The sequence below is a fragment of the Leptodactylus fuscus genome, chromosome 9 (assembly GCF_031893055.1).
Source record: "Leptodactylus fuscus isolate aLepFus1 chromosome 9, aLepFus1.hap2, whole genome shotgun sequence".
Lineage (NCBI taxonomy): Eukaryota > Metazoa > Chordata > Amphibia > Anura > Leptodactylidae > Leptodactylus > Leptodactylus fuscus.
Genome location: NC_134273.1, coordinates 71,141,301 through 71,167,970, shown reverse-complemented (window position 1 = coordinate 71,167,970; position 26,670 = coordinate 71,141,301). Strand labels below are relative to the sequence as shown.

The following is a 26,670-nucleotide window of genomic DNA, read 5'->3' as shown; positions in this document are numbered from 1 at the left end:
TAAGACCCAATACAGACGCAATGGCTCTCATATCCCAGATGAAGCCTGAGACAGGTGGCGGGAATGAAGGGCATTTTACTTGATCAATGTACCTCTGCTATCCAGCCGTTCCCCTGTAATGATTTGGATGGTTCCTGCCAGCTAATAGTGTGCTCTACAGTAGATACCACAATTACACAACTCCCTCCATCTATTCCCTGTAGATATGGAGGTGTTTCTGTCGGTGCAAGGCTTCCGGTCATTCATATGCAAGGAGAAGAGGTTACTGAGTTCTTTAGTCATCTCGGTCAAATGACCAATGTATCAGCGGTGAGTATATCATGGAATTCTGGTGGGGGAGAAATAAGAGAATCAAGTTCTTGATCATTCCTGATTCTATATATGGTCTTTCTGGCAGGGCCCGGTGACTAAGGCCATATCCCAAGAAATGCAAGCTTTCCTAAAATACCTGGAAACTGAGAACAACATCAAGGTACAGAACAAATTTACTGAGAATATTAAAAAACTGGGACAAAACATGAAAGGATTCGGTGCAAAATCTGCATAAAATTTACAGGCGATCCAATTCCAAGTGTGTGAAATAGGTTTTTTTTGCAACCACATTCACTTCTTCTTCCTTGCTGGAGAGAATTTGGCCCTGTCCACGTTCACTTTGGCTCTGCCCAATCCCATCTATTTCTCTTTGTGCCCCCACACAGTATAAATCCCCTACAGTGGCCCTGACACAGTAGGCCCCTACATTATAATGTCTCCCTCCAGTTGTACCCACAGTTTAATGTAAACCCGTGGTATACAGTACCACTCCATTATAATTTCCCTGTCCAGCTACCCTCAATGTCTAATACCCCCCTCCTGATGCCAAGTGTACAAAGTCCCTCTAATGGTGCCCCGACAGTATAATAGATCAAATAATCAAAAACGAATACTCAGTTTGCCCCATCCCCCTGCTGTGCTCTCCCATCTCTGTTCCCGGAGGCTTTAGAGACCAGCAGGAGCAATGTAAGTTATATCACCACATCGTACACACTGCCTCCAAGACACCAGTAGAGCGAGGCAGGGGCCGAATGATGAAGCAGGACCTGATGGTTCCCTGCTTAAGCACTGTATTCAACTTATCTGCATTAAGACATACCTGCCACCGATCAGGACAGTGGGACAGCACCTGGAATCCGGGACTGTCCTGCTGAATGTAGGACAACTGGGAGATACGTAAGTGAGATTCTCCTGCATCACCGAAATGGCAAAGGATCTATAATTTCATAAAGCACATCTTGGATTTCTGCCACAGATCCTAAAATGAAATATCGTCTAGTTTGCAATATACAAATCTGCCATGTGTGAACATACGAACGCCCCCTAAATTTGTCCATCAATGGCACAAATATGAATTTTATACGAGTTGGAAATCAGTCATCAGAGAGTGCTTGGTAGTTTATTACAAATATGTACAACCATGCACAGAGTAAAGATGGCTGACAATTGGAGAACAGTTAGAAATATATATATGTATATAATGTGTCTACTTCTCCAGGTTTGGTTTAATAACAAAGGCTGGCATGCTATGGTTATCTTCATCAATGCCGCCAACAATGCGATTCTCAGAGCCAACCTAGGAGAAGATAAAGACCCTGAGGAATACGGCATAACTACAATGAACCATCCCCTCAATCTCACCAAGGATCAGCTGTCAGAGGTCACAGTGTAAGTACAGAGCAGAGAATAATCCGGCTGTAAAAAGTCATATTTTGACCAGGATCCGTGGCCATCACTCATTGCATTGGTTGCAACACTCCCAAGGGTCCACCACTGGAACGTAGAATAATGAACGACGTGGCAGGGATCAGTCAACTAGGTGCAAGATGATTTGGCAAATTTATGTTAATCTCAACTAATGATTCCTTTCCAGACTGACTACTTCGGTGGATGTGGTGGTCGCAATCTGTGTGATATTTGCCATGTCCTTCATCCCAGCGAGCTTTGTATTGTATTTGATCCAAGAAAGAGTCTCTAATGCCAAGCACCTTCAATTTGTCAGCGGGGTGACTCCAGCAGTTTACTGGTTCACAAATTTCACTTGGGATATAGTAAGTACCTGCCTTTATAAAAGTGGTTTCACATTCTTTTGTTCCCAGAGTGGTCGGACATACCCACAAACAGCAATAATAATATTATTGCATGTGCTAAGGATCTGCCAGAACATGGAAATACTCCTTTAAGTGTCAGAATGTAATAGTTAGTTAAAAGATTACTCACTCATAATAAAGGATAACCCAGGAAGAATTGGAATTGCTGCATCAATAAATGTATCCTCTGATGTCCAGGCTAAAATATTGTTTAATTAGGCAATGCGAGGTGATATATATATATACATACTCGCCTGAATCCAGTGCGCCCCAGCGTGGTCCGGGCCTGTATCTCTGTGGTTTTCTTGCACATGACTGCTGACGTCCTGGGTCAGTTCCTTAGGCCTCTGATCGGCCTCAGTGGTCACATGAAAGTGATGCCTTATTGTATCTGTTGTTAGTAGTAGTATGTCAGCTGTATTGTATATTTGTCACTTTTCTCTTCTCAGGCAAACTATGCTGTAAGTGTCATCATGGTGGTGTTAATATTCATTGGGTTTAAGAAGAGAGCATATACTTCCCCTACTAACCTACCAGCGCTCATTGCTCTACTCTTCTTCTATGGGTACGTAATTCATATGTGACATACAACTGGCTGCACTGACGTGTCCATTCTCACCTTTCCTTTGGGCTAAGTATGTGCACGGGATCACCAGCTTTTCAAAACAACTAGATGTCCATCCTATGTGTGGCCACCCAGTGGTCATGTTGTGAGTTGCAGCCTATCTAGGGTTTTACTAACATGTTGCAATTTTGTATTGAATTGGTTTAAAGAGAATTTGCCGTGTCTAACCATATTTGAGCTGGAGTGAAAAGTGGACACATTTGTAACTTATATTTTTATGCAGTTTCAATACTTGGGAGCAGATTCATATAATTTAGTAAAACAGAAAACCTATGTAAAGCCATGTGAAATGTTCGCCTTGGGGCCCAGCTATTCCTAGTTACACCACTGCATGTAGTCATTAAAAACAACTAATAAAGAACTTGAAACCAAACTCTTTATCTGGATATATTTGGTAGAGATTTGCCGCTTCCCTCACAGCTCTTTCCTTTTCTGATAAGTTTCTGGATTTTATGTTATAATACTCTTAATCTGTACAAAAAATTCTAATAAAAAAAAATTCCTAGGTTGAGGGGTAACACGGTGGCTCAGTAGTTAGCACTGCAGCCTTGCAGCGCTGGAGTCCTGGGTTCGAATCCCACCAGGAACAACATCTGCAAGGAGTTTGTATGTTCTCCCCTTGTTTGCATGGATTTCCTCCCATTCTACAAAGACATACTGATAGGAAAATAAATGTACATTCTGATCCCTATATGGGGCTCACAATCTACATTAAAAAAAATTCCTAGGGCATATATCTATTTTTTTAATTTCCTGTGAATTTTTTGTATTTGCAGATGGGCTGTAATTCCTATGATGTATCCTGCATCGTATCTTTTCAATGTGCCAAGCACGGCCTACGTTGCTTTATCGTGTCTGAACCTCTTTATTGGCATAAACAGCAGTGCTATCACCTTCATTCTAGATCTTTTTGAGAATAACAGGGTAAGGAAAAGTTATATTTTTTAATTTATTATTACTAAAAGAATATGTGGCAAAGTTGGAATTTTATGGCACAGTTTGTGTCATTAGTTAATAAAGTAAATTGCAGAATTTATTAATGTTGGCTCCTCTCTGTGAAATCCTACATTTCCTTATTCTTCCCCTAATTTCACTATTCAGACCTGTATACTGTTTTCACTAGGAGTACGAGTGTCGGGCTCTTGTATAATGCAGGGAAGCTGAGGCTGGTCAGTTATATCGCAGGCACTGCTTTTAGTGACGAGAATCTCTGCATTCCTGGCTGTAAAATTTCCAGACCGTTGCTAGTTGAGAACACAGTTTTGGTTCGGATCAGCTGTGACCCACCCCACCCCCACCTATAGTCACAGCTCCCCTGCACTATTTAAGATCCATACACCCCTATTCCTAGTGAAAGTGGTGTACAGTTCTCAACAGAGAAACAGGGGAAAGAATAAAAAAGTGCAGGTCTTAACCCCTTCCCGACATGCGCCGTAATAGTACGGCGCATGTCGGGTCTGTAACTATGGCAACCGCACAGGAGCCGGGCGGCCGCCATATCCGCCGGGTGTCTACTGCTTTCAGCAGTAGACAACCGGCTCTAATGCCTCCGATCGGTCCCCGGCATTAACCCCTCCGGCGCCACGGTCAAAGGCGCCGGAGGCACCATTTTCCCGGCGGCGCATGGACGCCGCCATTTTGCCCGGGATTGCCGGCTCCTGGAGCATGCTCCAGGGCCGACGTCATGTTGCCATGACAGCCGGGAGCCTGTACAAGGCTCCCAGGCTTGTCTGCAAATTCTCCCTTTTGCAGGCTGGTCTATGCAGCCTGCAAAAGAGAGGATGATTTTTTGCAATGCATTAGCATTGTAATGCATTGCATTAGTGATCAGACCCCTGGGGTTCAACACCCCTAGGGGGTCTAATAAATGCAAAAAAAATTTTTTAAAAAAAAAGTAAAAAAAATATAAAAAGTATTAAAAGTTCAAATCACCCCCCTTTCCCTAGAACACATATAAAAGTAGTTAAAAACTGTGAAACATATACATGTTAGGTATCCCCACGTCCGAAATCGCCCGCTCTACAAATCTATAAAAAATATTTTTCCTGTTCGGTAAACGCCGTAGCGGGAAAAATAGTCAAAAGTGCTAAACCACCGTTTTTTCACTGTTTTGATTCTGATAAAAATTTGAATAAAAAGTGATCAAAGCAATAACATTTCCCGAAAATTGTAGAACTAAAAAGTACACCCGGCCCCGCAAAAAAAGACGCCCTATGCATCCCTGTACACTTACTTATAAAAAAGTTACGGCCGTCGGAATATGGCGACTTTTAGAAAAAAAAATTTTTAACACAGTTTTGGATTTTTTTTAAGGGGTCAAAATGTAAATAAAACCATATAAATTTGGTATCCCTGGAACCGTACCGAAACACAGAATACAGGGGACATGTCATTTTGGCTGCACAGTGAACGCCGTAAAACCAAAGCCCGTAAGAAAGTCGCAGAAATGCATTTTTTCTTCAAATCCACCCCATTCTGAATTTTTTTCCTGCTTCCCAGTACATTATATAGAATAATTAATGGTGGCATCATGAAGAAAAATTTGTCCCGCAAAAATTAAGACCTCATATGGCTCTGGGAGCGGAGAAATAAAAAAGTTATGGGGTTTTGAAGGAGGGGAGTCAAAAACGAAAAACGAAAATCAAAAAATGCCATCGGCGGGAAGGGGTTAAAATATGTATTAATGTCACAAAAGCTTCCACAAAATCAATAGCTACCTGGTCTCGGAACAGTGGAGACCCAGAGCTAATGTGAACTCTGATCACAGGGCATTGCAGGCCAGGATCGCCCTTCCAAAAGTAAACAAATTGCCCCCTGGGCCAGTCCCCACTAGTACCGTAACTTAACGTTGCAGGCCAGCTCCTGCATGGTGAAAACGTCCACTGTACAAACTTCTAGAAACATTTTTCCCGTATGGTGAACACCCTAGCAGGAAAAAAAAAGTGCTGAACCGCCATTTTTTCATTCTGTTTCACTTCTGATAAAAATTTCAATGAAAAGTGATCAAAGCTATAGATAGTCCCCAAAATGGTGTAACTAAAAACTACCATATTAGCTTATTTACTTATTTAGTGAGGAACACACATATAATATTGTATTGTGAACCGGCATAAGGGGGGGGGGGGGGGGGGTAAACTGGGCAATTATTCAGGGCCCCTATCCCAAGAGGGGCCCCCAGGATTCAGAGTCAAGCTTCTAGAATTAGAATTATCTGTTGTCAGCCAAAAACACAATTTTCATCACAAAGTAACTTATTTTACAATACTTTCTGATTTTGCCTTGTGTGTCTTATATGTTTCCTTGTGTATTTTGTTTGATCTCTTTCAGTCCTTATTAAAGTTCAATGAGAAGCTGAAGGATTTGCTCTTAATCTTCCCGCACTTCTGCCTGGGACGAGGACTCATTGACTTGGCAATGAATCAAGCAGTGACCGACGTGTATGCCCGCTTTGGTAAATGCTTTATTTCAGAAGAGTTATTAAAGGGGTTTTTCCATAAACATAACCTTAAATTTGTAGACAATTAAAAATTCTGTGTTTCCGTGTTCATTTGTTTTTACCTGTTATTTCAGTGTAGCTTTATAAGACTGAGTGTCTTATACTTTTCCATATACATACTATACATATAGTGCACACGTAGTACCAAACTGTGCTCAGAGAGCCCCCTGATGATATTTCTTGCCTGTTGCTTATGTACCAACATAGTCCGCAGCGCTGTACAGAAATGGTCACCAGCCATGTCAGACTTATACTGCACTCTGCTGGCAACTACTGGTAAAAGCAGTCATGTATTTTATACGTAGGGTTTTATTGTATTACTTTTTGCTTGTGCGTAAAACAGTCCATATATTATTATATTATATTTTTTCTATACATTTACCTATAATGTGTTTTATTCAGGTGAAGAGCACGTAACAAACCCCTTCCAGTGGGAGTTCCTGGGACGAAATATCTTTGCCATGGCCGTGGAAGGAATTGTGTATTTCGGCCTCAATCTTCTTATTCAAAACCGTTTCTTTTTCAGCACTTGGTGAGATATCAATAGATAAGACTGGATTAAAATAATCTAAGAATAGTCTTCTGAGCCTTAACAGTGAGTTGTGCAAGAGAGTCTGAAATCCCCTGAGGTTAAGGTAATCTGAATACACCTCAGTAATACCATACAGGCTGCTAATCTATTCATCCCTTATACTTTATACTGCAGGTCAGATTGTCTGCTGTATAGAAGTGCAGTGCAAGCTCCTAAGGAAACCTGTACATGTTGGCTATTTACTTTCAATACGACAGGTCATCAATATGAGATCAGTGGGTGTCAGACACCTGGGACCCTCGCTGACCAGCTGTTTATATGGTGCATCAGTCACATGAATGTCTCCCTCCAGCTGCCCCCTTCCCCCCGGTTTAATGTCCCCCTCCAGTTGCTCCAGTTTAATGTCCCCTTTAGTTGCCCTCAGTTTAATGTCCCCCTCCAGCTACCCCAGTTTAAGGTCTCCCTCTAGTTGCCCCCAGTTTAGACTGGAGGGGCACATTAAACTGTGGGTGCACCAGGAGAGAGACTTTATACTGTCAGGTCAATTTGAGGAGAACATTATAATGTGGAGGCATATAATATTAGGATTATTGTGCAGGGAGCATAAAGAGAAATGGATCGGAATGGGTCGTCAGTTTAGAAGTGGGGGCCTTATATTTGCACGGTGCACTATGTACGCCGCATATTTTGTCCCTCTTTGTGTCCTTTGAAAGTTGGGAGGTATATATGTACAGGACTGTACTTGTTATTCGATAAGAGGCTGCATTTCACACTCAAGTGCTTCGGCCATTGCAATCGTATGGTGGGGAGCCAATGCCCGCAACTCCAACAGATCAATCACATATTGATGACCTATCCTAAGGACATAGGAGACCACAACCATTGGAAGCCATACATGTGCAAATATTTTCTGACTTACAAAACCCCTTATGTGCCGGCTGAGCATCACCGAGGATATATAGGTGTCACATTGGCAATCTGTGCTGATCTCATGTCAGGAATATTCACTTTCCTGTTTGTTTCCATGTCTGCTGCAGGACTGCAGAACCATCGAAAAATCTTGTTGAAGGAGAAGATGAAGATGTTGCACAGGAGAGACAGAGAGTGATGAAAGGGGGAGGGAAGAATGATATATTACGACTTAAGGAACTAACAAAAGTAAGGCAATAGTTTCCCTCTGGATATAGATCACAAAATACCCATATTCTGTCTACAATATAATAATAAACAATCTTTACAACATGCCGGTATAGGGCACATATATAAAAGGGCTCTTTGTGCTGAAACGTTTTGTATCAGTCATGCAAGATCTACTACTTTTTATCAAAGCTTATATGTATATTAGATACAAAGGCTACATTTTAGAGAAGCTCACTGAAGCCTATAATGTTGCTCCATGGTGGTACTTAGTCCCATTCCTCCAGTGGGCTTCGTGTAGACCCGTCCAACCATATAAGAATTGACTTTTTGGTAAAATTGAGGTTTTTTGTTGTTTTTTTTTTTTAAGTAGGCTAATTCTATCTCTGCAAAAATTGGAATAAGGATAAATAACTTTGTAGTATCTGATATCCAATGTTCTCTATTTAATACAGGTTTATGCTGGTAGACATACCCCTGCTGTGGACAAGCTCTGCATTGGTGTACGGCCTGGGGAGGTAAGTGCAGGGGCAACACAAAACTGGTGCAAACTATCATGTCATTTTACTCTGTTGAAATGTAAAGCATAAAGCCGGGGTTGGGAACTTTTTCAGACCTCAGAGTATAATAATCGGAGACCCAGGGGGGATAACAACATAAAAAACACTGTTACTTACCTCTCCCTGGCTCCGCTGCTGTTGACCATCTTCAATGATGTCCGGGACGTCATGTGACAGGGGGGCTTGCGTCACAGCGCATATGGACGCAGGTCCCGGTCATGTGACATCTGGGATGTCACACAAGTAGGCCTAAAGCCTGGCCGAAGCGGTAAGTAACACTGTTTTTTATGCTCTCTTACCTCTCCTGGGTCTCCAATTATTATACTCGTGAGTCCGAAAAGACCCCCGAGTATAATAGTGCTTGTGGGGCCCGCAACCCGGTGGTTATGCCCCTGTCTGCGAGCCAGACGCAGCCATCAAAAGAGCCAGCTCGATAGCCATATTTTCCCAACCCCTGGGATAGAGGATAAATACCTGAAGGGTAGGGATCGAGGCATGTCTTCATGGAAAAGGAACATGGCCTAATTTGAAACGCTACTTGCCAACATTTTGGCCCATTTTCTGGTGGAATCTAATAGGAGATATAATGTTAGACTGGACAGTCTATGATAGGGTCACACATCGACTTTGGCTGCATCTTCTGTACTGAGAGCAACGATTCATCATAGTTATCTCATGTTGGAGGCCACATGGTGTTGGCTGCGAGTCCTGTAGCACTACCTATGATTGCCGCGTTACCCTGCAAATTCACTAATGTAAGTGAAAGGAGTCGCATTGCAATGTAGGGAAGGTTGTACTTGCAGGGCTACAGGACTCGCGGCCAAAGTCAGCATGTGGCCTGAGGCTAATATGAAACAGCTTTATATTTCAGAATTAAACACTTTGATAACTTTGGTGCATTTTAAAACTTTCTAGTCTAAATTTGCACTACCATTTAGACAGTATTAGTAAATCTGCCCCAATGTTGGTACTTCCTTTGTACTGATTCATTCCTAAATAATATATTGTAGTTCAGTGCTGCTCATATAATTCTGCTGGACACGTTGAAGAGTTGTTGACAGACACATTCATCACAGTTTAGTTGAGCGACTATCATACAAATGGCCATTTAGATTTTCCTACATGAGTGCCCGGTATAGAGATGATACAGAATGCAAAGCAGCCTCTGGGACACATTGACCCTACAAGAAATGCAGAGAGATCTCAGCTCTGAGGCCAGCAGTAGTTCTGTACCGTGACATACTGTAGACGGACAAAAAATGATGCAATGAATTTACAAAATTTACATTTTTATATAGCCATCTATTGGGAATATGAGATCTGTGCCCGGAAGTAAAATGTTCAATATTAAACTGGATGCATCTTCCCTGCCTAATTTGTATCTCTGCATTTAATAGAAAACCTTCATTTTTTTTCTAGTGTTTTGGTCTTCTGGGTGTGAATGGGGCTGGAAAAACCACAACTTTCAAGATGTTGACTGGAGACATTGAGGTGACCTCAGGCGATGCTACAGTGGCTGGATATAGGTAAATACGACTAGTGAATCCTAGTGAAACCAACATTCATCTTTGCAAACTATAGTGACCAATCCTTTCTAAGGCCTCGTTTACATCTGTGGTCGTATTCGGTCCGTGAAAGTCCGCATGAGGACCCCCCCCCCCAAATGGAATACCGAAAGCAACTGCAAGCGGTGTGCCAGTGAAAGCACACGGACCCCATAGACTATGATGGGGTCCATGTGCCTGCCGCCAGATCTCCGCAGGCATCATGCAGACAGGAAAGTAGTTTACAATCTACTTTCCTGTCCGCATGATTCATGCGGGCAGCGTGCGGCCAGTAGTCTATGGGGTCCTGCCAACAATTCTGCTAAGGCTAACACGCAGCAAACTCACCCTGTATGTCTTGGCCTGAGTCAGATTTACTGTAAGAAAAGTTTTCTTTTACCACTATGGGTCTCATGTTGATAGATCCTGTATCATTTGATGCTAGCAATAATATATTTTGTATTGTGATTTAACCTTTTACATCAAGCAGGTGGCACTTTGTCAAATATCTATTACATATGTGATAGGTGAAGCAAAAATTGTCTCATGTACTAACAACTTTTGCACTCTCTAACATCATATGAGTAACCTGAGACAGACTAGATGTTGTTTCTAATCCATTCACTAAAGTCATACTTGCCAATATTTGCTGGCAATTGTGCAGGAGAAGACTGCATTGAGGGCGACCCTGCCCCCTTCCCCTGAACCAAGCCCATTTTTGTGGGGTGCCATGCCCCATTGTTGTGACATGGGCACAGAAATGTGTAGCCCATGACCCTTTTTGTGATGTGACTGCTGGCTCACACCGGTCCAAGTCACGTAGAGATTAACAGAGAACTGATTTGCTAGCTCTTAGGGCTAGTTCACACAGAGTCTTTTGGCAGCGGATTTTGATGCGGAATCCACCTCAAAATCTGCTGCCAAAAACGGCTCCCATTGACTTCAATGTTGGCTGAAACCACCGATTTCAGTGGGATCAGTCATCCATCTAATCAGGACATAGCTATATGGGATTCAGCAGCCCTGGAACCTGAAGGAGCCCCAAAGGTCACTCTGTCCCATAATATATACCACTATTCTAAATGGCACAAGGTTGGTGGGGGCGACGTTGCATCCAATGAGCACGGGGACCTCGCGACTCTCCCCATTGGATTTCATTTGCCCGATCCTTTGTTCTTGGGAAGATAAAGCACTGGTAGAGGAGCCTGGCATCACTTTTTTTTCCATCTCACTGTTCACAATATATGCATGCATGGCTGAACCAAGAATACATGTGCATGGGGCAGTCGGGGCGAGATAGTTGTCTGCTGAACACAACGTTTAATGGATATGGCTTTGAGCATTAGAGGAGAGAAGCTGTCATCCCAAGCAACGTAATGACAAGTGACATTAATGGAGAGGGTTTGACGGTGTGAAAATGGATTCAGAATCCTACTCTATGGCAGTAAACATGGACAGAACAACGTGTGCTATTATCTTTAGGCAATCCCATTATATGTATACTCAGCAGTTCTATTAGGCTTGTAGGTTTTGTAATACTAAGATATTTTATTGTTATTACATTTACCGGATTGCAGGCAAAACCTTGTTCCAAGCCAAGTATTAGCACATTGCTGTAAATATTAGATTTCCGTGCGCCCTCATCGATTTGCACTCTGCTGCCTTTTCACATGTTATTCCTCAGAGGGTCATAAATTCTATCAGGACTGTGAGATTGTGGATGTGGTAAGAGGAGGACAAGGGAAAGAAGAAGTATCAGAAGTGATTCATTTTCCCTTGTATTAAAGTCATACATTTATATTAAAGATGCTTTCAGATAATAAGAGTTTTATGACAGGTCACACAGGGCAGCCATCTTTATTACTTTCTGGAACTCCCATTGGTTTTAGGAGGTCACACATGTGCTATCAACCCATAGGGGGTCTCAGAAACCAGGCATGTCTAATGGATAGAGAAAGTGCGAGTTACACAAAAATAATAATGCACCAAGAAGGAGTTATTGCAATGGATTGAATCTTTGTGTGAACATTATGGTGATGTATGTAAGTGGTTGCAATATTAGATCAAAAGGACAAGTTTGTCGGTGAACACTGTACAATTGAACTAGGCTTTAGCACTATGTGGGGCCTCTAGCCTGGATACAAGATGATATAAAGTTGGACACGGAGTTATACAAGTTCCATATGATATCAAGGCCCACAGATGTTGCAGCTGGGCCAGTAGATCCTGCACACTTGTAGGTTGCCAATGCTGGTGTCCTAGCGGATCCCATAAATGCTCAGTTGGCGACCAGACAGGCCAAGAAAGTGCAATCTGGTGGAGACAGTCCTGGAAACCCTTGTTGTGTATGGGCGAGCATTATCCTACAAAAAAATGCTAGTTGGAAGCCGCAGCATGAGAGGCAACACATATGGCCACACATATCACTGAGCTATTAGTGTTCCTCTACTACTACGAGTGACCATCTGTTGTATAAGAAGAGTCACCAGATCATCACACCAGTAGTTGGAGCAGTGTGACGCTCTACGGCAAAGGCAGAATTGAAATGGTCACCGTGAGGTCTCCATATTCGAATCTGACCATTACCAGTTCTTGGATTTGTCCCGAAAGACAATACAATTCCTGTCCCTAGCAGTCTGGGTTTAATTTAAATGAAGACAATGGTGGCTGGTTGTCAGTGGCAGGACGAGTATTGAGCACTAGCCAATAGTAGCCTCTGAGAGCCGTTTGGTAGGGCAGTGGAGGAAGCATTATTTTTTGCCAATGTATTATTACTTTCTTAATGCGTTCTCCAAAACCGGGTAACTGTAGAATATCCTATAGCTCTTGAGCAATAAAAGCTGTGCTGTGACTGTTATGGGCAACAAAGACCGTTTTTCGGTAACATACTGGCAAGTCAGGTCCATTATATAAAGTTTATGACAAAGGTAGAATTGATAAGCTCGTGGCACAAGTGGCGAGACGTGCCCTCCCCTCCCTTCTGCTGCACAAACATGTTATGCTGGGTACATGCTTTGGCGGGATGCAGAGTGTCAATATTATTTGCATAGTATGAAAAACACCATCAGCAAAATGAATTTGTTTTTGCAAAGAGTTTATGTCCAATCTGCCGGGTCAGTGTCAAAACATGTTTTTGACATCTCGGCTATTAGGGTGGAAAATGTAGCTCAACACGTGCACAGCTCATGGCAGTATAATGATGGTTCAGTGAGTTTATGCCACCCAGTGCCCAGGCGAGTGTTTATTCACTGTGGAATGTGTCTGTATCTGCAGGCCAGGGATACAGGATCAGGGATCGCGTCAGGGGGGGATGAAAAGAGATGTAGGCCTTGTCTTTATAAAATATCCCCTGGCAGAACTATAGGAGAAAAACCAGCCATGGGCCAACGAATGGCTGGAAATCTGACATGTGGATGCCACAAACAAGTTACCGATGGCAGAATTTATTCTGTTGTATACAGATTGGTTATGCTAGGAATATTTGGCTGAAATTATCAGTGTTTGGCATGATCGCTCGCTTTTGCAAGATTATCTGCCAACTTGCACAGTCTCACTGCCCACAACTAGAGCTCATTGGAATAGTATAGGGTGCTGCCACATAGTGCTCCAGGCCACATGCCTGTGCCAAAAGTTTTCAGGATGCTCCTTGTTACAGGATGTTTAGGTTAAAAAATACTTACGATAACTTTTTACTCCCCAGTATACTGTCGGATATAGCGGACGTCCACCAGAACATGGGATACTGCCCACAGTTTGATGCTATTGATGAGCTGCTGACCGGTCGGGAGCATCTGCAATTATATGCACGACTAAGGGGAGTCCCTGAAGAAGAAGTAGATATGGTAAAAGAATCATTTTTCATTTAGAACACGACTGTGACTTTTTTCCTGTCTTTTTACAATGTGTCTACCATTACAATGTTTTTTTTGATTCTTCTTTGATAGAGATGAGCGAGTACTGTTCGGATCAGCCGATCCGAACAGCACGCTCGCATCAGCCGATCCGAACAGCATGCTCGCATAGAAATTAATGGACGTAGCCGGGACACACGGGGGGTTAAGCGGCCGGCCGCCGTCAAAACGGAAGTACCAGGTGCATCCATTCATTTCTATGGAGCGTGCTGTTCGGATCGGCTGATCCGAACAGTACTCGTTCAGCTCTATTCTTAGAAACCAGCAGCATGTATGTCTAGGAGCAGTTTCCTAGATAGAAAAAAAAATCATCATTCCATTGTTCCCCTACACACATTAATTCTTGGCCTGCCTATCTTTATACAACAGTATGCAGCTTCATCTGAGGCCATGTTCATATTGTATAGAGCAATATGCAGCGTCAACTAAGGTTATAGTCACATCTGACTTTTCCATTCAGCATTGTGTGGGAAATAATGATGGATACCTGACAGACCTTGTTATAGTCAGTGGGGTCCTTCGGAATCTTGTTGTCTTTCATTAGATTGTTCTTTTGGTCCGTCATAGGACCATAAAGCTCCATTCACACGGAGGAAAATGGTGAGGAATTTGGTGTGGAATTTTCCACACTAAAGAAAAAGCCTCCCATTGATTTCAATGGGTTCTGCCAGCTTTTTTTTCCCACTAGCAGAATCCTAAAATGGAACAAACGAATTAACAGTGATGTGAATGCACCATTAACTAAGTCAGTGGTTCTTCACCTTGTTTGAGGTACCGAACCCACCAGTTTCATCTGCACATTCCCCAAACCCTTCTTTAGTGATAAATCAAATATGATTTTTTTCCAAATTCGAGACATAGGTATATGTTTTTTTACTGGTACACAAAATGAACCGTGCATATGGACTAGGGTTCGATCAAACCCTGGTTAAGAACCACTGACCTAAATACAAGCAATGTAAGGAGGAGATTCCTAGTGGTGGGGATGGAATGACTAGATGGTTTTCTTAATAAAAAATTTTTTTAAAAAAACCTACCTGTAGGTCCAATTATTTTACTGTGAAACACAACCTTATGGTTCTTTACTTATGTTTCTCCCTGTTATATTCTCCAGGTTGCAGACTGGGGGATTGACAAACTGGGCCTTAAAAGATATGCAGACCAGTCAGCAGGCACTTACAGTGGTGGCAACAAGCGCAAGCTATCAACTGCAATTGCTCTTATTGGCTGCCCACCAGTGGTATTGTTGGTAAGTTTGCTGTATTTTTCCTTTTTATTGAGGAGGAACAAACAGTTACAAAGTTTGCAGCATAGGTAATATGTATAATTGTTGGGGGGGTCCTCTGCTGGCACATCAATGATTAGGATGGGAGTCCCCAAGTGGGCTCGCAGAGGTGGTGCCCATAGTGATCAGACACCTATAAACTATCATAGAATAGGTGATAAGCTTCAATCCTGAGTCAAGTTCTAAAAGGAAGTACCTCCCCCCCCCCCCCCATATTAATGCCCACCTATTCAATGTACCAGTTCCATAGCTTTATATAACCCTATCTACTTCATCTCCACTTTCAGGATGAGCCTACTACAGGGATGGATCCTCAGTCACGTCGCTTCCTATGGAATTCCATTGTCAGTATTATTAAGGATGGGCGAGCCGTAGTACTGACCTCTCACAGGCATGTTCACCTCTATACAAATGTAATGTAATATACGATAACTTGGGCTGTATAATAATTGTATTGTCCTCTGGTTTCAGTATGGAGGAATGTGAAGCTCTCTGTACACGTCTTGCCATAATGGTCAAGGGAACCTTTAAATGTCTTGGAACCATTCAGCATTTAAAATATAAGTATGTGAACTGATCTTCTTTGTGTGTGACCCTATGTTATCTTATTCTATATTATCTATTCTTGGCTCCTGAATACATTTATTTTTACCTTGTTATATAGAGTGGAAATCAGATAAAGGCCACAGTCTTTAAAGGCTTTAGACGTCGCTTGGGTTTGGCTGTATTGGAGAGAAAAAAAAAATAGATATTTTATATTTTTTCAAATCTGTCTCCCAAGATTTAAATAGCCTCTCACTTAAACCAAATCAGTTCTCTCTGTGCTGCGCTGATGACGTCCAAAGAGACAGAAACGGTGCCGTCCGTAGCGGAGAAACTGATTTGGTTATAACCTCGCATCATGCAGCAAAGGCTTCTGGGAAGTCAGGCATGTTGTTCAGGGTTGCTTGCTATAGAGGGCAGCAAACAGAGGCACTGTCTCCCTGTTTACATCTTGGGAGACAGATTTGCATATTCTTTCCAAGATTTAAATAGGGAGACAGCACCTCAATTATGCTGCCCACAAAGACTCCACACACCTACATGGTGCTCTCTCCCTAAGGAGTGACAATATCCCTATAATTTGGTTTACAAGCCTCTCACCTCTGCCAAGTCAGTCTTCTCTACGCTGGGCTGAAGAGATCCAATCAGATCGAAACAGCCGCTGTCCTCAGCAGCAAAGGCCTCTGGGAAGGTCGGCATGATGTTAAAGGGAGCTCCCCCTAGTGAGCAGCATAACTGAGGCACTGTCTCCCTATTTAAATCTTGGGAGACTGATTTGCATATTCTTCCCATGATCCCCCACAGTGGAGCGACAATGGCTTAGTATGACTCTACACACCTACATGGTGGTCTCTAAGGAGTGACAATATCCCCATAATCTTATTTCTTCAAGATTCTACCCCAATGTACATTGCACATGTGTGACCCATAGGCACTAATATGACTGCTGTGATTCTATATTTAAGATTTGGAGATGGTTATATTGTGACCATGAAGATCAGACCACAGAAGCTGGGATCAGCCCCTGACCCAGGACCAGCAGAGAAGTTTATACAGACAAACTTCCCTGGCAGCCTACAGCGGGAGAAGCATTACAACATGTTACAGTATCAGATCTCCTCCTCTTCCCTGGCCAAGATATTCCAACTTCTCATCTCCAACAAAGACAGTCTCAACATTGAGGAATACTCCGTGTCTCAGACGACATTAGACCAGGTAAGATGGAGACTACTGACAGAAGACCAAGTTTGCTACATCCTAATTATAGATTTAGACAAGGGGGTTCAAGCCCAACCTAAAATACACAAAATACATTTATTAAAGGCTTATGTATTATGGACTCAGGGCATCTCCTTTAAAGTGATCTAGGCTTATAGTATATCTGTGGTTTGCCCATAAATGCTTAAAGGGCTTGTTCCAATACAGACATCCACAGGGTGGGTGATAAGTGTCACATGGCTACAGTTATGGGCCAGCAGTTGGACCCCCAGCGATCAGGAGAACGGAGACTTAAGAGTAAGTTCACACAGGGTTTTTTGGTCACGATTTTGAGGCTGTATCCACCTCAAAATCCTGACCAAAAAGATGGCTCCCATAGAAATCAATGGGAGCCAGAACAAACGGCTTCCAGAAAAAGAAGCGACATTCTCATTCTTTCAGGCGCCTGAAGACACTCCCTCCTCCCGACTAGGCTCATTCATTTGGGCCTAATCTGGAGCGGAGTGCGCGGCTGGATGCCGGTGTGACCATGTGAATGATGCACCAGTACGCTTGCATGACTAGTGCTCCATTCACTTGTATGGGGCTACCAGAGATGCCATTCCTGGCAGCCTTAAAAAAAAGCAGCCCATTCATTTCTATGGGGAGCGCACGTATGCCGGCTCCCATAGAAAGCAATGCGATCTGTTTTAAACACCACTGATTCGGAACGTTTACACATTCAGAATCAGCCAGCGTATATTCCGTGTGAAGGGGCCCTCACACAATGTAATGCGGCACTGATTCTTGCACAATATCTCGTGTAAGGATCAGAGCTGCAAAACAGAATCCCATCGACTTCATTGGGTTCCGTTTAGTGTGCGGAACACATTGAAATTAATGGGAGGCTTTTTAACCCATTGATTTCAATGTGTTACAGGTGTTAAACGGAACCTATTGAAGTCAATGGGGTTCTGTTTTGCAGCGCTGATCCTTACACGAGATATTATGCAAGAATCAGTGCCGCGTAACATCGTGTGAATGCCCCCTTACTTAAGTAAATGAATGGGCATGTAAGCACACTGGTGCTTTACTTCTTTCAATCCCTCATTCTCCCAATTGCAGGGGAAGCCAGTAGTTAGACTCCCAGCGATGTGACATTTTATCCCTTATAAGTGTCTATATTGCGACCTTTACCATGGGAATCTAAGCTAGAAGAAACAGTATGTATTTAGCCCTATTGCACTGCCCAGGTACAATATCTTCCTACCTTGATTTCCAGAACACCTTGCTCCAGATTGTTATTCACATTATAGATAATGCATAGCAAAAGTAAAATGCACCAGTAATAACTGCCTGTGTAATCCAGGAAACTTCTGCTTTTCCATCTATAGGTATTTGTAAACTTTGCTAAACAGCAGACAGATGATGAGGATATCCGTCTACACCCTCGAGCTGCTGGAGCCACACGGGACGTCAAAGTTGCACCTGCTCCACCACCAAAGGCATCATAAGACCAAGCTAAATTTGCCCTAAGCATTAAGGCAAAAGACAAGATGATGCCCCGGCACACTCCAGCAATGGCGCATCCCAGATATTCTTGGGTCACTTCCAGCTGCTGTATTCTCCCATGTTGGTCAGCATTGTAGGGTGCGGTTGCTTGGCACCTAGGTGCAGAGAGTACCAAGTATATACATGGAGGGCAGGCGGTGACAGGTAGCAGCTTCTAATAGAGACTAATGGTAATCCACATAGTGGAACTGGAATTTTGCAAAACCCCAATGTCCAGCTGAAAAGACGGCATCACCCATGTTGAGACATTTCAAAAACTTATATTTTATGCCAGGATTATTCACTATATAATCAGCACAATAGCGCCTGCTACGCCGATACGTTCCTCCGCTTATCAGAAAGACAAAACTGAAGACTAGCACATGAGGATCATTGTTCTTGTACCGACTGACCTTGTGACATGAATAGATACGCTTTGTCCTTTTTCATATGCTTATTAACAAATAAAGTTTAGAGAATTGAATCTACCACCTTTGGTTTATCACGTAATGTTATAACAATGACTTAAAAACCATAATAAAACACGGACGGTGACTAAAACCTATATAGGACCTAATAGCTTGTATAAACTTCGGGATTGCTTCGACCAGGATTGTCTGCGGAGGGTCAGACTGAGAATATCAGACAATAGTTCTTCTTACTATCCCAAAGAGTTACAGGAGCAACAACTTATTCTAGCAGGTGATCGGGTTTGCTTTTTGGATCATTCTTTTTCTTCATGGGGCCTAGCTGTATACAGGCTGAAACTAGTCCACAAGGAAAGTGGTGAAAATCCCAGTGGGCCTTGAAGCCAAGGAACATCCCAAGGCTCCCAGCTATCTATATACACATACAGCATCTTAACCAGTCTGTGTGTCTTAGGGTAGGTTCACGCGGGTTTTTTTGGTGCAGAACCTGAGTCAGAGGTTGCCTCAGGTTCCGGACCAAAATACAGGTAGCTGCGACTGGATGCCGGTGCAGTGCATGGGCCTATTCGGGAGGGAGTGTCTTCAGGCGTATGTCGCGAGGCAAATCCACCTGAAAGAATAAGCGTGTCGCTTCTTTTTCTGGGAGCCAGAACAAACAGCTCCTGGAAAAAAAAAAAATTTAAAAAAAAAAAATTGACCACCTCCCATGGATTTCAATGAGAGCCGTCTTTTTGTTCAGGATTTTGAGGCGGATACGGCCTCAAAATCCTGCCCAAAAAAAACTACGTGTAAACTTACCCTTATAACAAAGTGGGTAAATTATTCAGCAGACTATTCACTCATAGGCACAAGTGGAGAAGTCACTTCAAATGGCTCCTCTGGTTTTATACCACCTAGAAAAAATGGATTTGGCATCAACTTCTCATCCTTCATGTTGCATATTTAAAAAAAAAAAAAAATTAAGAAAACCCACCACTAGTGATTTCTCAGTTTTTCTTCTAGCTAACTGCAATCCCAGCTTTCATGTGATACCATTTTTCATAAAATGTATGTGAGTGGATAAAAAGGTGACAAGGCCCTGGAGGAATTTTAATTATGATGAATGGTTACAGGAACATTATATTAGATTTTTATTATGGATATTATTAGTCATGCTGAACTAATAAAATTTTGCAGAGACAATGTCTGATATAACCCAGGAGGGTCACTGCTTTTATTTTTTTCTTAAAGGGGAAGGGAGTTCTATGCTCCTCTTCAATCACTAGACGTAGAGACCAGTACTTTAGTAAGAGAGTCTGAGGAGGAACATCTTCTGCCCACCTTCCCTGGTCCTAACCAAAACAGTACATTTAGTTCATTGAAATGGATTCCTTGCAGATTCTAAGGTAGAGCTTTGACCACTACAAAGATCAAATGGCCCAACATAGATTTAAAGAGCAACATGGAGGCAGAATGTCAGAGTGGAACCAATGGAATAAAGGTTTTACTGAATCTTTGCTTGGGTTAAAGGGATTCTACCATTAAAATCAATTTTTTTTCTGACTAACACATAGGAATAGCCTTAAGAAAGGCTATTCTTCTCCTACCTGTAGAAGTCTTCTCCGCGCCGCCATTAGGTAGAAATGCCGGTTTTTGTCGATCTGCAAATGAGTTCTCTCGCAGCACTGGGGGCGTCCCCAATGCTGCGAGAGAAATCTCAAGCGACGCCTCCATCTTCTTCTAGAACGGCCTCTCCACATCTTCTTCCGTCCTGGGTTTCAATCTTCTAGGCCTCGGGCAGAGCCAAAGGTGCATGCCTGCGGCCACAAGAAAGACGGCTGCTTACACAGTAAGTAAGCTGCTATTTTCTTGTGGCCTTTGGGAATGCGCAGTCGGCTCTGCCTGAGGCTTAGAAGTTTGATCGCCAGCGCCGGAGGAATATGCGTGAAGAGGCCGTTCCTGAAGAAGATGGAGGCAGCGCTGGAGAGTTCTCTCGCAGCATTGAGGACGCCCCCAGTGCTGCGAGAGAACTCATTTACATACAGACGAAAACCTGGATTTCTACCGAGCGGCGGCATAGAGAAGACATCTAAAGCCATTCTTAAGGCTATTCCTATGTGTTAGTCAGAAAAAAAAATAAATAAATTTGATTTTAATGGTAAAATCCCTTTAAAAAGCATTCCATTGATTTCAATGCGTTAAACGGAACCCATTGAAGTCAATGGGATTCTGTTCTGCAGCGCTGATTCTTACGCGAGTTATACCAGAATCAGCGCCGCGTTACTCCGTGTGAATGCCCCCAACTCCTGACCAAAAAGCCCCATCTGAACTCAGCCTAAAAACCATAGAGCAAACCTATCCCCAAATATATGACAGGTTATAAAGAATCCTACTATATAATCAATCTGCTCTGCTCTTCATGCTCTATAACATGCGATCTGACAAATTCTACAATTGACTTTTCATCCAATAAAATAAAAACATCATAAAGAAGTTTGTGTATGAAAACTCAAGTCTTTTATTACATGATGTACAGATTTATACATGGTGTATGGCTTTTCTACTGCTGTAAAAATACACAGCACACAACAGCTAGGATGTATTGGAGGGGTATATGGCGTCTCTTGGGATTTTAGGAAAATTCTGTACTAAGCTTTGGCTTCTAAATGGTGCGTAAGGCTTCTTGAACATATCCAGGACCTATAAAGCTCAATTTTTTTTTTTTTTTTTTTACAGAGTCTTTTGCGCTTATGTGCTGGGATTGTACAAGCGGTTCCTGTGTATGGTCTAAGGTCTCCTCCACTTGAATGGCCACAAACTTTAATCACCTCTGCAATAGTTGAATGTCAGTCAAGTTTCAGCAAATTTTTGCTAGCGCTCATAATTTTTGGTTTTATTGTACCAACATTGTGCTTTTTGACTGATTACTAGTAAAATTAGAAAAATCAAAATTAAACAAACTAGACAGAACATTACGAGAGTGAAATCACAAATCCCAATGATAATTATTCCTGAAATTGGTGAATGTGATGATTTATTGCATTGAGAGAGGCCATGGGCAGACAAAGGTTTCACCAATACGAATGATCAGACGTCTTGCAGGGTGTTATCACCTTATTGCCCTTTTTTCTAAAAATGAAAATAAAGTCAAACATGCGTGAGCTGCTCTCACTTAGGCTCCATTCACACTGTAAATATGGACTACCCGTGCATGGATCGGTTGGCATTACCCAGCCATAGTTACTCTGTGTGCTGCCTCCAGGAGCCTTCATTATTTTCTCCAACAGAAGTAAGGGTAAGTTCACACAGGGGTTTTTGGGCCGGATTTTGACGCGGAGGCAGTTCCAGAATCCAGTCCAAAAAAAACGGCTAGCCGCAACTGGATGCCGGTGCAGTGCAATGGCATCCAGTCGTGGCATTGTGCTCCGTATTAGACCCAAATGAATGGGCCTAGTCGGGAGGGGAGTATCGAGCCACAGTGGAATCCACAGCAAGATTGGTCATGTCGCTTCTTTTTTCCGCTACTAGGTAGCGGAAAAAAGAAGAGAGCGGCTCCCATTGAAGTCAATGGGAGCTGGTTTTGGCAGTGTGAACTTACCCTGAAGGTTCTAGAGAAGAATACCCCCATAATGTGGCATGTAATAGTATATGCCAAGGTTTTTTGCCTTGATTAAGAAAAAAAAATAAAATATATATATATATATATATATATATATATATATATATATATATATATATATATATATATATATATATTTTATACTGTAGGTACATAAAAGGTCCACCGGATTCACAACAAGCTATGGCCACCATGTACATTAAACGTTCACTTGGCTGAAGCAAACCTTCAGGTTCCGTTATTATGCCGGGTGTGTTCAATGGCTCCCAATTATCTCCCAATTTGTTTGGTTAACACCATATTCACACATTTGATATCAAATGATCTTCTATATAGATCTATCGAACAGCGTAATTAAAGGGGTACTGTGGTCACAACAAGTTACCCCCTCTCCATGGGAAACTGCCAGAGACAGCCAAGTGCTCTACTTTGGTAATGCACTCACAGCCCCATTCAGTTTTAGAGTCCACTGACACAGAGGAAAATGGTGAGGAATTTGGTGTGGAATTTCATCGCTAAAAAAAAAAAAAAAAAAAAAAGGCCTCCCATCGACTTCAATGGGTTGAAGTCAATGGGAGTCTTTTTTTTTTGCAATGAAATTCCACACCAAATTCCTCACCATTTTCTTCCATGTGAATGGACCCTTACAGGGGGCTGCTGGAGATGGCCAACTTGCTGCTCCAGTGACACCCCAGTTATGATCAGTGGTGGTACTTTGTTGTGCCCAGAATACCCATTTAACTGCTATGTCACATGGTCTGGAGGAACCCCACATATTCCAGCCAAACACACTAAACTGATACCCTTTCTTTATGCATATGCCCATTGAAGTCTGAGTCACAAAGACAAATTGATGCAAAATCATAATCAAAAGGAGTGTCTGATTTATAAAAAAAAAAACAAAAAAAAAAAAACAGTAGTCCAGTGGGCGGTCCTACACAGTATTTGACAGCCATCCCTGCATGCGCACTGAGTGGACCCCCAAGTTCTCAGTAAATAGAGATTTCAATACATAAGTGCCCAGTTCTACCGAATCTTCTCACATAACATACGTGTACCTGCTCCGCTCCTCCTGCTCTATAACAGGCTGCCCAGAGAGAAATGCATATTACAGACTTTTTTCCTGTATCATATTTGAGGAAACAAACCCCAAAACCCACATTATTGCTGATGCCCTGAAATGTGTACTTGAAACATAGCAATGTAACGTTCATTGAAGAGATAACCTTAACGGCTCCTACAGTATTACCTATTATACTGTGATACGAGGCCTTGCACCCTGTTTAAAAATGGTGGTTGTGGCTGTAATACCCTTTTCCAGTTGTATTTTACAATAATGGATGTTACAGTTTTTATCTGCAGAAAAAGCCATACAAAATATTAAAAAAATGTAATGCGGCTCTGTGCATATATTAAGCTAGAATTCAGTATCAAACATTAGAAGAAAATAATAGAAATAGTTCTTTGCATGAGTCTCTTCACAGTAGAAAGGGGATTATTGACATCCGTATCCTGGGATAGTCCTTGAACTCCTTGATATAATGCCTATGTTTTTTCCTTGCCCAAATGCTCATCTGTAGTAAACTACACAACGCATAGAATCCAACTGTAAGGGGAAAAAAAATTATATAATATAGGATACTGACAGGAGATAGTTGATATTCTGAGCAATACAGGTTGTCATGGGAAAAGTCATACCTGGAAGACACTGGGTCATGGTAGTGAAGCTAATCCAGGTTCCTACCTAGGAAAATAATTACATATGTTTTTATATGCAAGTATGAAAGCAATGCCTGCAATGATCTAAGGTATTAACTGGCCGAGGCACCATTTAACTCGCAGCACATGTTCATACGCCATCCCCCAGTGACTAGATCCAGGGGTGGCAGACTGTTGCCCAGACAGACAAGGGTCTATTGAAGTCCCCGAGGCCGGCCTTCAATACATTTATTTAAAAAAGGCAGGTTTGGGACAATAAGCCACCAGTACATAAGGACATGGTGGTTGTTTAGGATCCCAAAAACTCCCGTCTGCCCCAGAGCTGTTTAAAGGAAACCCTCTAGGAGGCCGTTAACACTGCAGAAAGCGATGAGGACGTCTTTCACGAATAGGGCTAGACCAGGGGTAGGGAACTTTGGCTCTCCAGCTGCTGTGAAACTACAACTCCCAACATGCTCCATTCACTTCCATGGGAGTTCCAAGAACAGCAGAGCAAGTATGCATGCTGGGAGTTGTAGTTTTGCAACAGCTGGAGAGCCGTACGTTCCCTACCCCTGGGCTAGAGTGTCCACCATTGCCGCAGATTTAGGTCACAAATTGGAGCAGATTTTGAGGTGGAAAGTCCAAGTTTCTCTGCATGAACATCATATCCCTGACCCTACTGGGCAATAAGCTCCTGGCATAAGTGCATTTCTCCCCTAAAACCAGGACAGTTCCCCCCTGGCTTCAATGTGCAAACCCTGGACAGACGTCAGGAGCAACAGATGAGCATATCTCGAGTTATGTATTAGAGACAAGCTTGTGTATTGCACTTCACATTTAGAGAAGCATCTGCGCCCCATTTGTTATAGGTGTCAGCAAGGGAAAGGTAGATCAGCAAACTTACAGATTCTTCTGCCAGAACTTCCATTACAGCCAGCATGAAATTTAATCAGATTAGGGTTTGTTCACTGAATGAGGACTTGCCAATACCTACCTCATAGGTGTAGTTAGGACATGACACAAAGAAAAACAACCATGTAAAAGGATTTCGTGTTGGGAGGGGATATCTCCGCGTCCTGGAGCCTGAAAAAGTTAGAAACAGTTTAGGTTATGTTCAGATGTTGTGGATTTTTGGCAAATCTGCAGTGAAAACTCACAACCAATTTACAGTATAGTATAGTGCTCGTGAACTATTAAGTAGCGGATTCCACCCTTTGCAAATATGCAGCAAGATCTGTATGTACATTGCTGCAACAAAATGTCCAGTACATCCTTAGACTGGGTTTAGATGTGACAAATCGCACAGAAAATTGCATAGATTTACAGTACAAGTAGAATTAAAGGGATTTAACCACTAAAACACATTTTTTTTCTAGTTAACACGCGGAATAGCCTTTAGAAAGGCTATTCGTCTCCTACCTTTGGAAGTGCTCTCCGCCACGCCGTTCGTTCAAAATACTGGTTTGCTAATTAGTTCTCTTGCAGCGATGGGGGCGTCCCCACTGCAGCTCGAAAACCGACCGCAGCGCCGCCTCTATGGTCTTGGCTATCCTCCCCTTACTTCTTCAGCGTCCTGTCGGACGCCTGCGCAGTACGCTCTGTTCGGCGAAGATTGCCAAACGTACTGCGCATGCGCGAAATTGAGGTCCCAGCCATAGTGCGGGCACTGCAATTTCGCGCATGCCCAGTACGTTTGGCAATCTTCGCCGAACAGAGCGTACTGCACAGGCGTCTCCGACAGGACGCTGAAGAAGGAAAGGGAGGATACCCAAGACCATAGAGGCGGCGCTGCAGTCGGTTTTCGAGCTGCAATGGGGACGCCCCCATCGCTGCTCCTGCGATGGGGGACACCCCCCATCGCTGCGAGAGAACTAATTAGCATACCGGTACAAACCGGTATTTTGAACAAACGGCGCGGCAGAGAGCACTTCCAAAGGTAGGAGACGAATAGCCTTTCTAAAGGCTATTCCGACGTGTTAACTAGAAAAAAAAAAAAAAAAAATATGTGTCTTAGTGGTAGAATCCCTTTAAAACCACATCCATATAGAAGAAGAAGACGGGGGTGTGAGGACTGGTACAAGATCTGACGGCTGTATTTTTGTAGCAGACTGCCCAGATATTGCGTTCCTTTAGGAGTAGTACATGCTTCAAAGCACGTAGCCATTTTACCTCAAAGACTGCACCAATTTAGTCCATATCATGGAAAACATGGACTTCCATGGTATGGATTCAAAAGCCTCTTGGCCAGTGGCATAACTAGGAATGACGGGGCCCCATGGCGAACCTTTGATATGGCCCCCCTCCAAAGACCCCGACCGACCGCCCCTTTTTCCCCGCGTTCCTGCAGGCACTATTATGCCCCATAGTGGCCCCTGCACACAGTATTATACCCTATAGTGGCCCCTGCACACAGTATTATACCCTATAGTGGCCCCTGTA

At 42.8% G+C, this 26,670-nt stretch overlaps 2 protein-coding genes across 2 annotated transcripts in view; one reads left to right on the top strand and one right to left on the bottom strand.

Moving 5' to 3' along the window:
• Positions 1-18,693, top strand: part of ABCA4 (ATP binding cassette subfamily A member 4) — a 90,567-nt gene extending 71,874 nt beyond the window's left edge. The window contains exons 35-51 of the mRNA XM_075286587.1: positions 204-309; positions 398-472; positions 1,532-1,701; positions 1,907-2,084; positions 2,573-2,688; positions 3,525-3,672; positions 6,076-6,199; positions 6,647-6,776; positions 7,814-7,934; positions 8,369-8,431; positions 9,893-9,999; positions 13,718-13,859; positions 15,043-15,177; positions 15,501-15,604; positions 15,685-15,777; positions 16,722-16,971; positions 18,348-18,693. Of these exons, the coding sequence (XP_075142688.1) occupies positions 204-309; positions 398-472; positions 1,532-1,701; positions 1,907-2,084; positions 2,573-2,688; positions 3,525-3,672; positions 6,076-6,199; positions 6,647-6,776; positions 7,814-7,934; positions 8,369-8,431; positions 9,893-9,999; positions 13,718-13,859; positions 15,043-15,177; positions 15,501-15,604; positions 15,685-15,777; positions 16,722-16,971; positions 18,348-18,467 (2,182 nt within the window). The 3' untranslated portion in view covers positions 18,468-18,693. The remainder of the gene's footprint in view (positions 1-203; positions 310-397; positions 473-1,531; positions 1,702-1,906; positions 2,085-2,572; positions 2,689-3,524; positions 3,673-6,075; positions 6,200-6,646; positions 6,777-7,813; positions 7,935-8,368; positions 8,432-9,892; positions 10,000-13,717; positions 13,860-15,042; positions 15,178-15,500; positions 15,605-15,684; positions 15,778-16,721; positions 16,972-18,347) is intronic.
• A 5,199-nt stretch (positions 18,694-23,892) lies between these two features.
• The window catches only part of LOC142218108 (very-long-chain enoyl-CoA reductase-like), a 28,320-nt gene continuing 25,542 nt past the window's right edge, over positions 23,893-26,670 (bottom strand). Inside the window, exons 11-13 of the mRNA XM_075286580.1 lie at positions 25,226-25,314; positions 24,229-24,274; positions 23,893-24,136 (exon numbers count right to left, since the gene is read on the bottom strand). Coding sequence (XP_075142681.1) covers positions 24,009-24,136; positions 24,229-24,274; positions 25,226-25,314 — 263 coding nt within the window. The 3' untranslated portion in view covers positions 23,893-24,008. The remainder of the gene's footprint in view (positions 24,137-24,228; positions 24,275-25,225; positions 25,315-26,670) is intronic.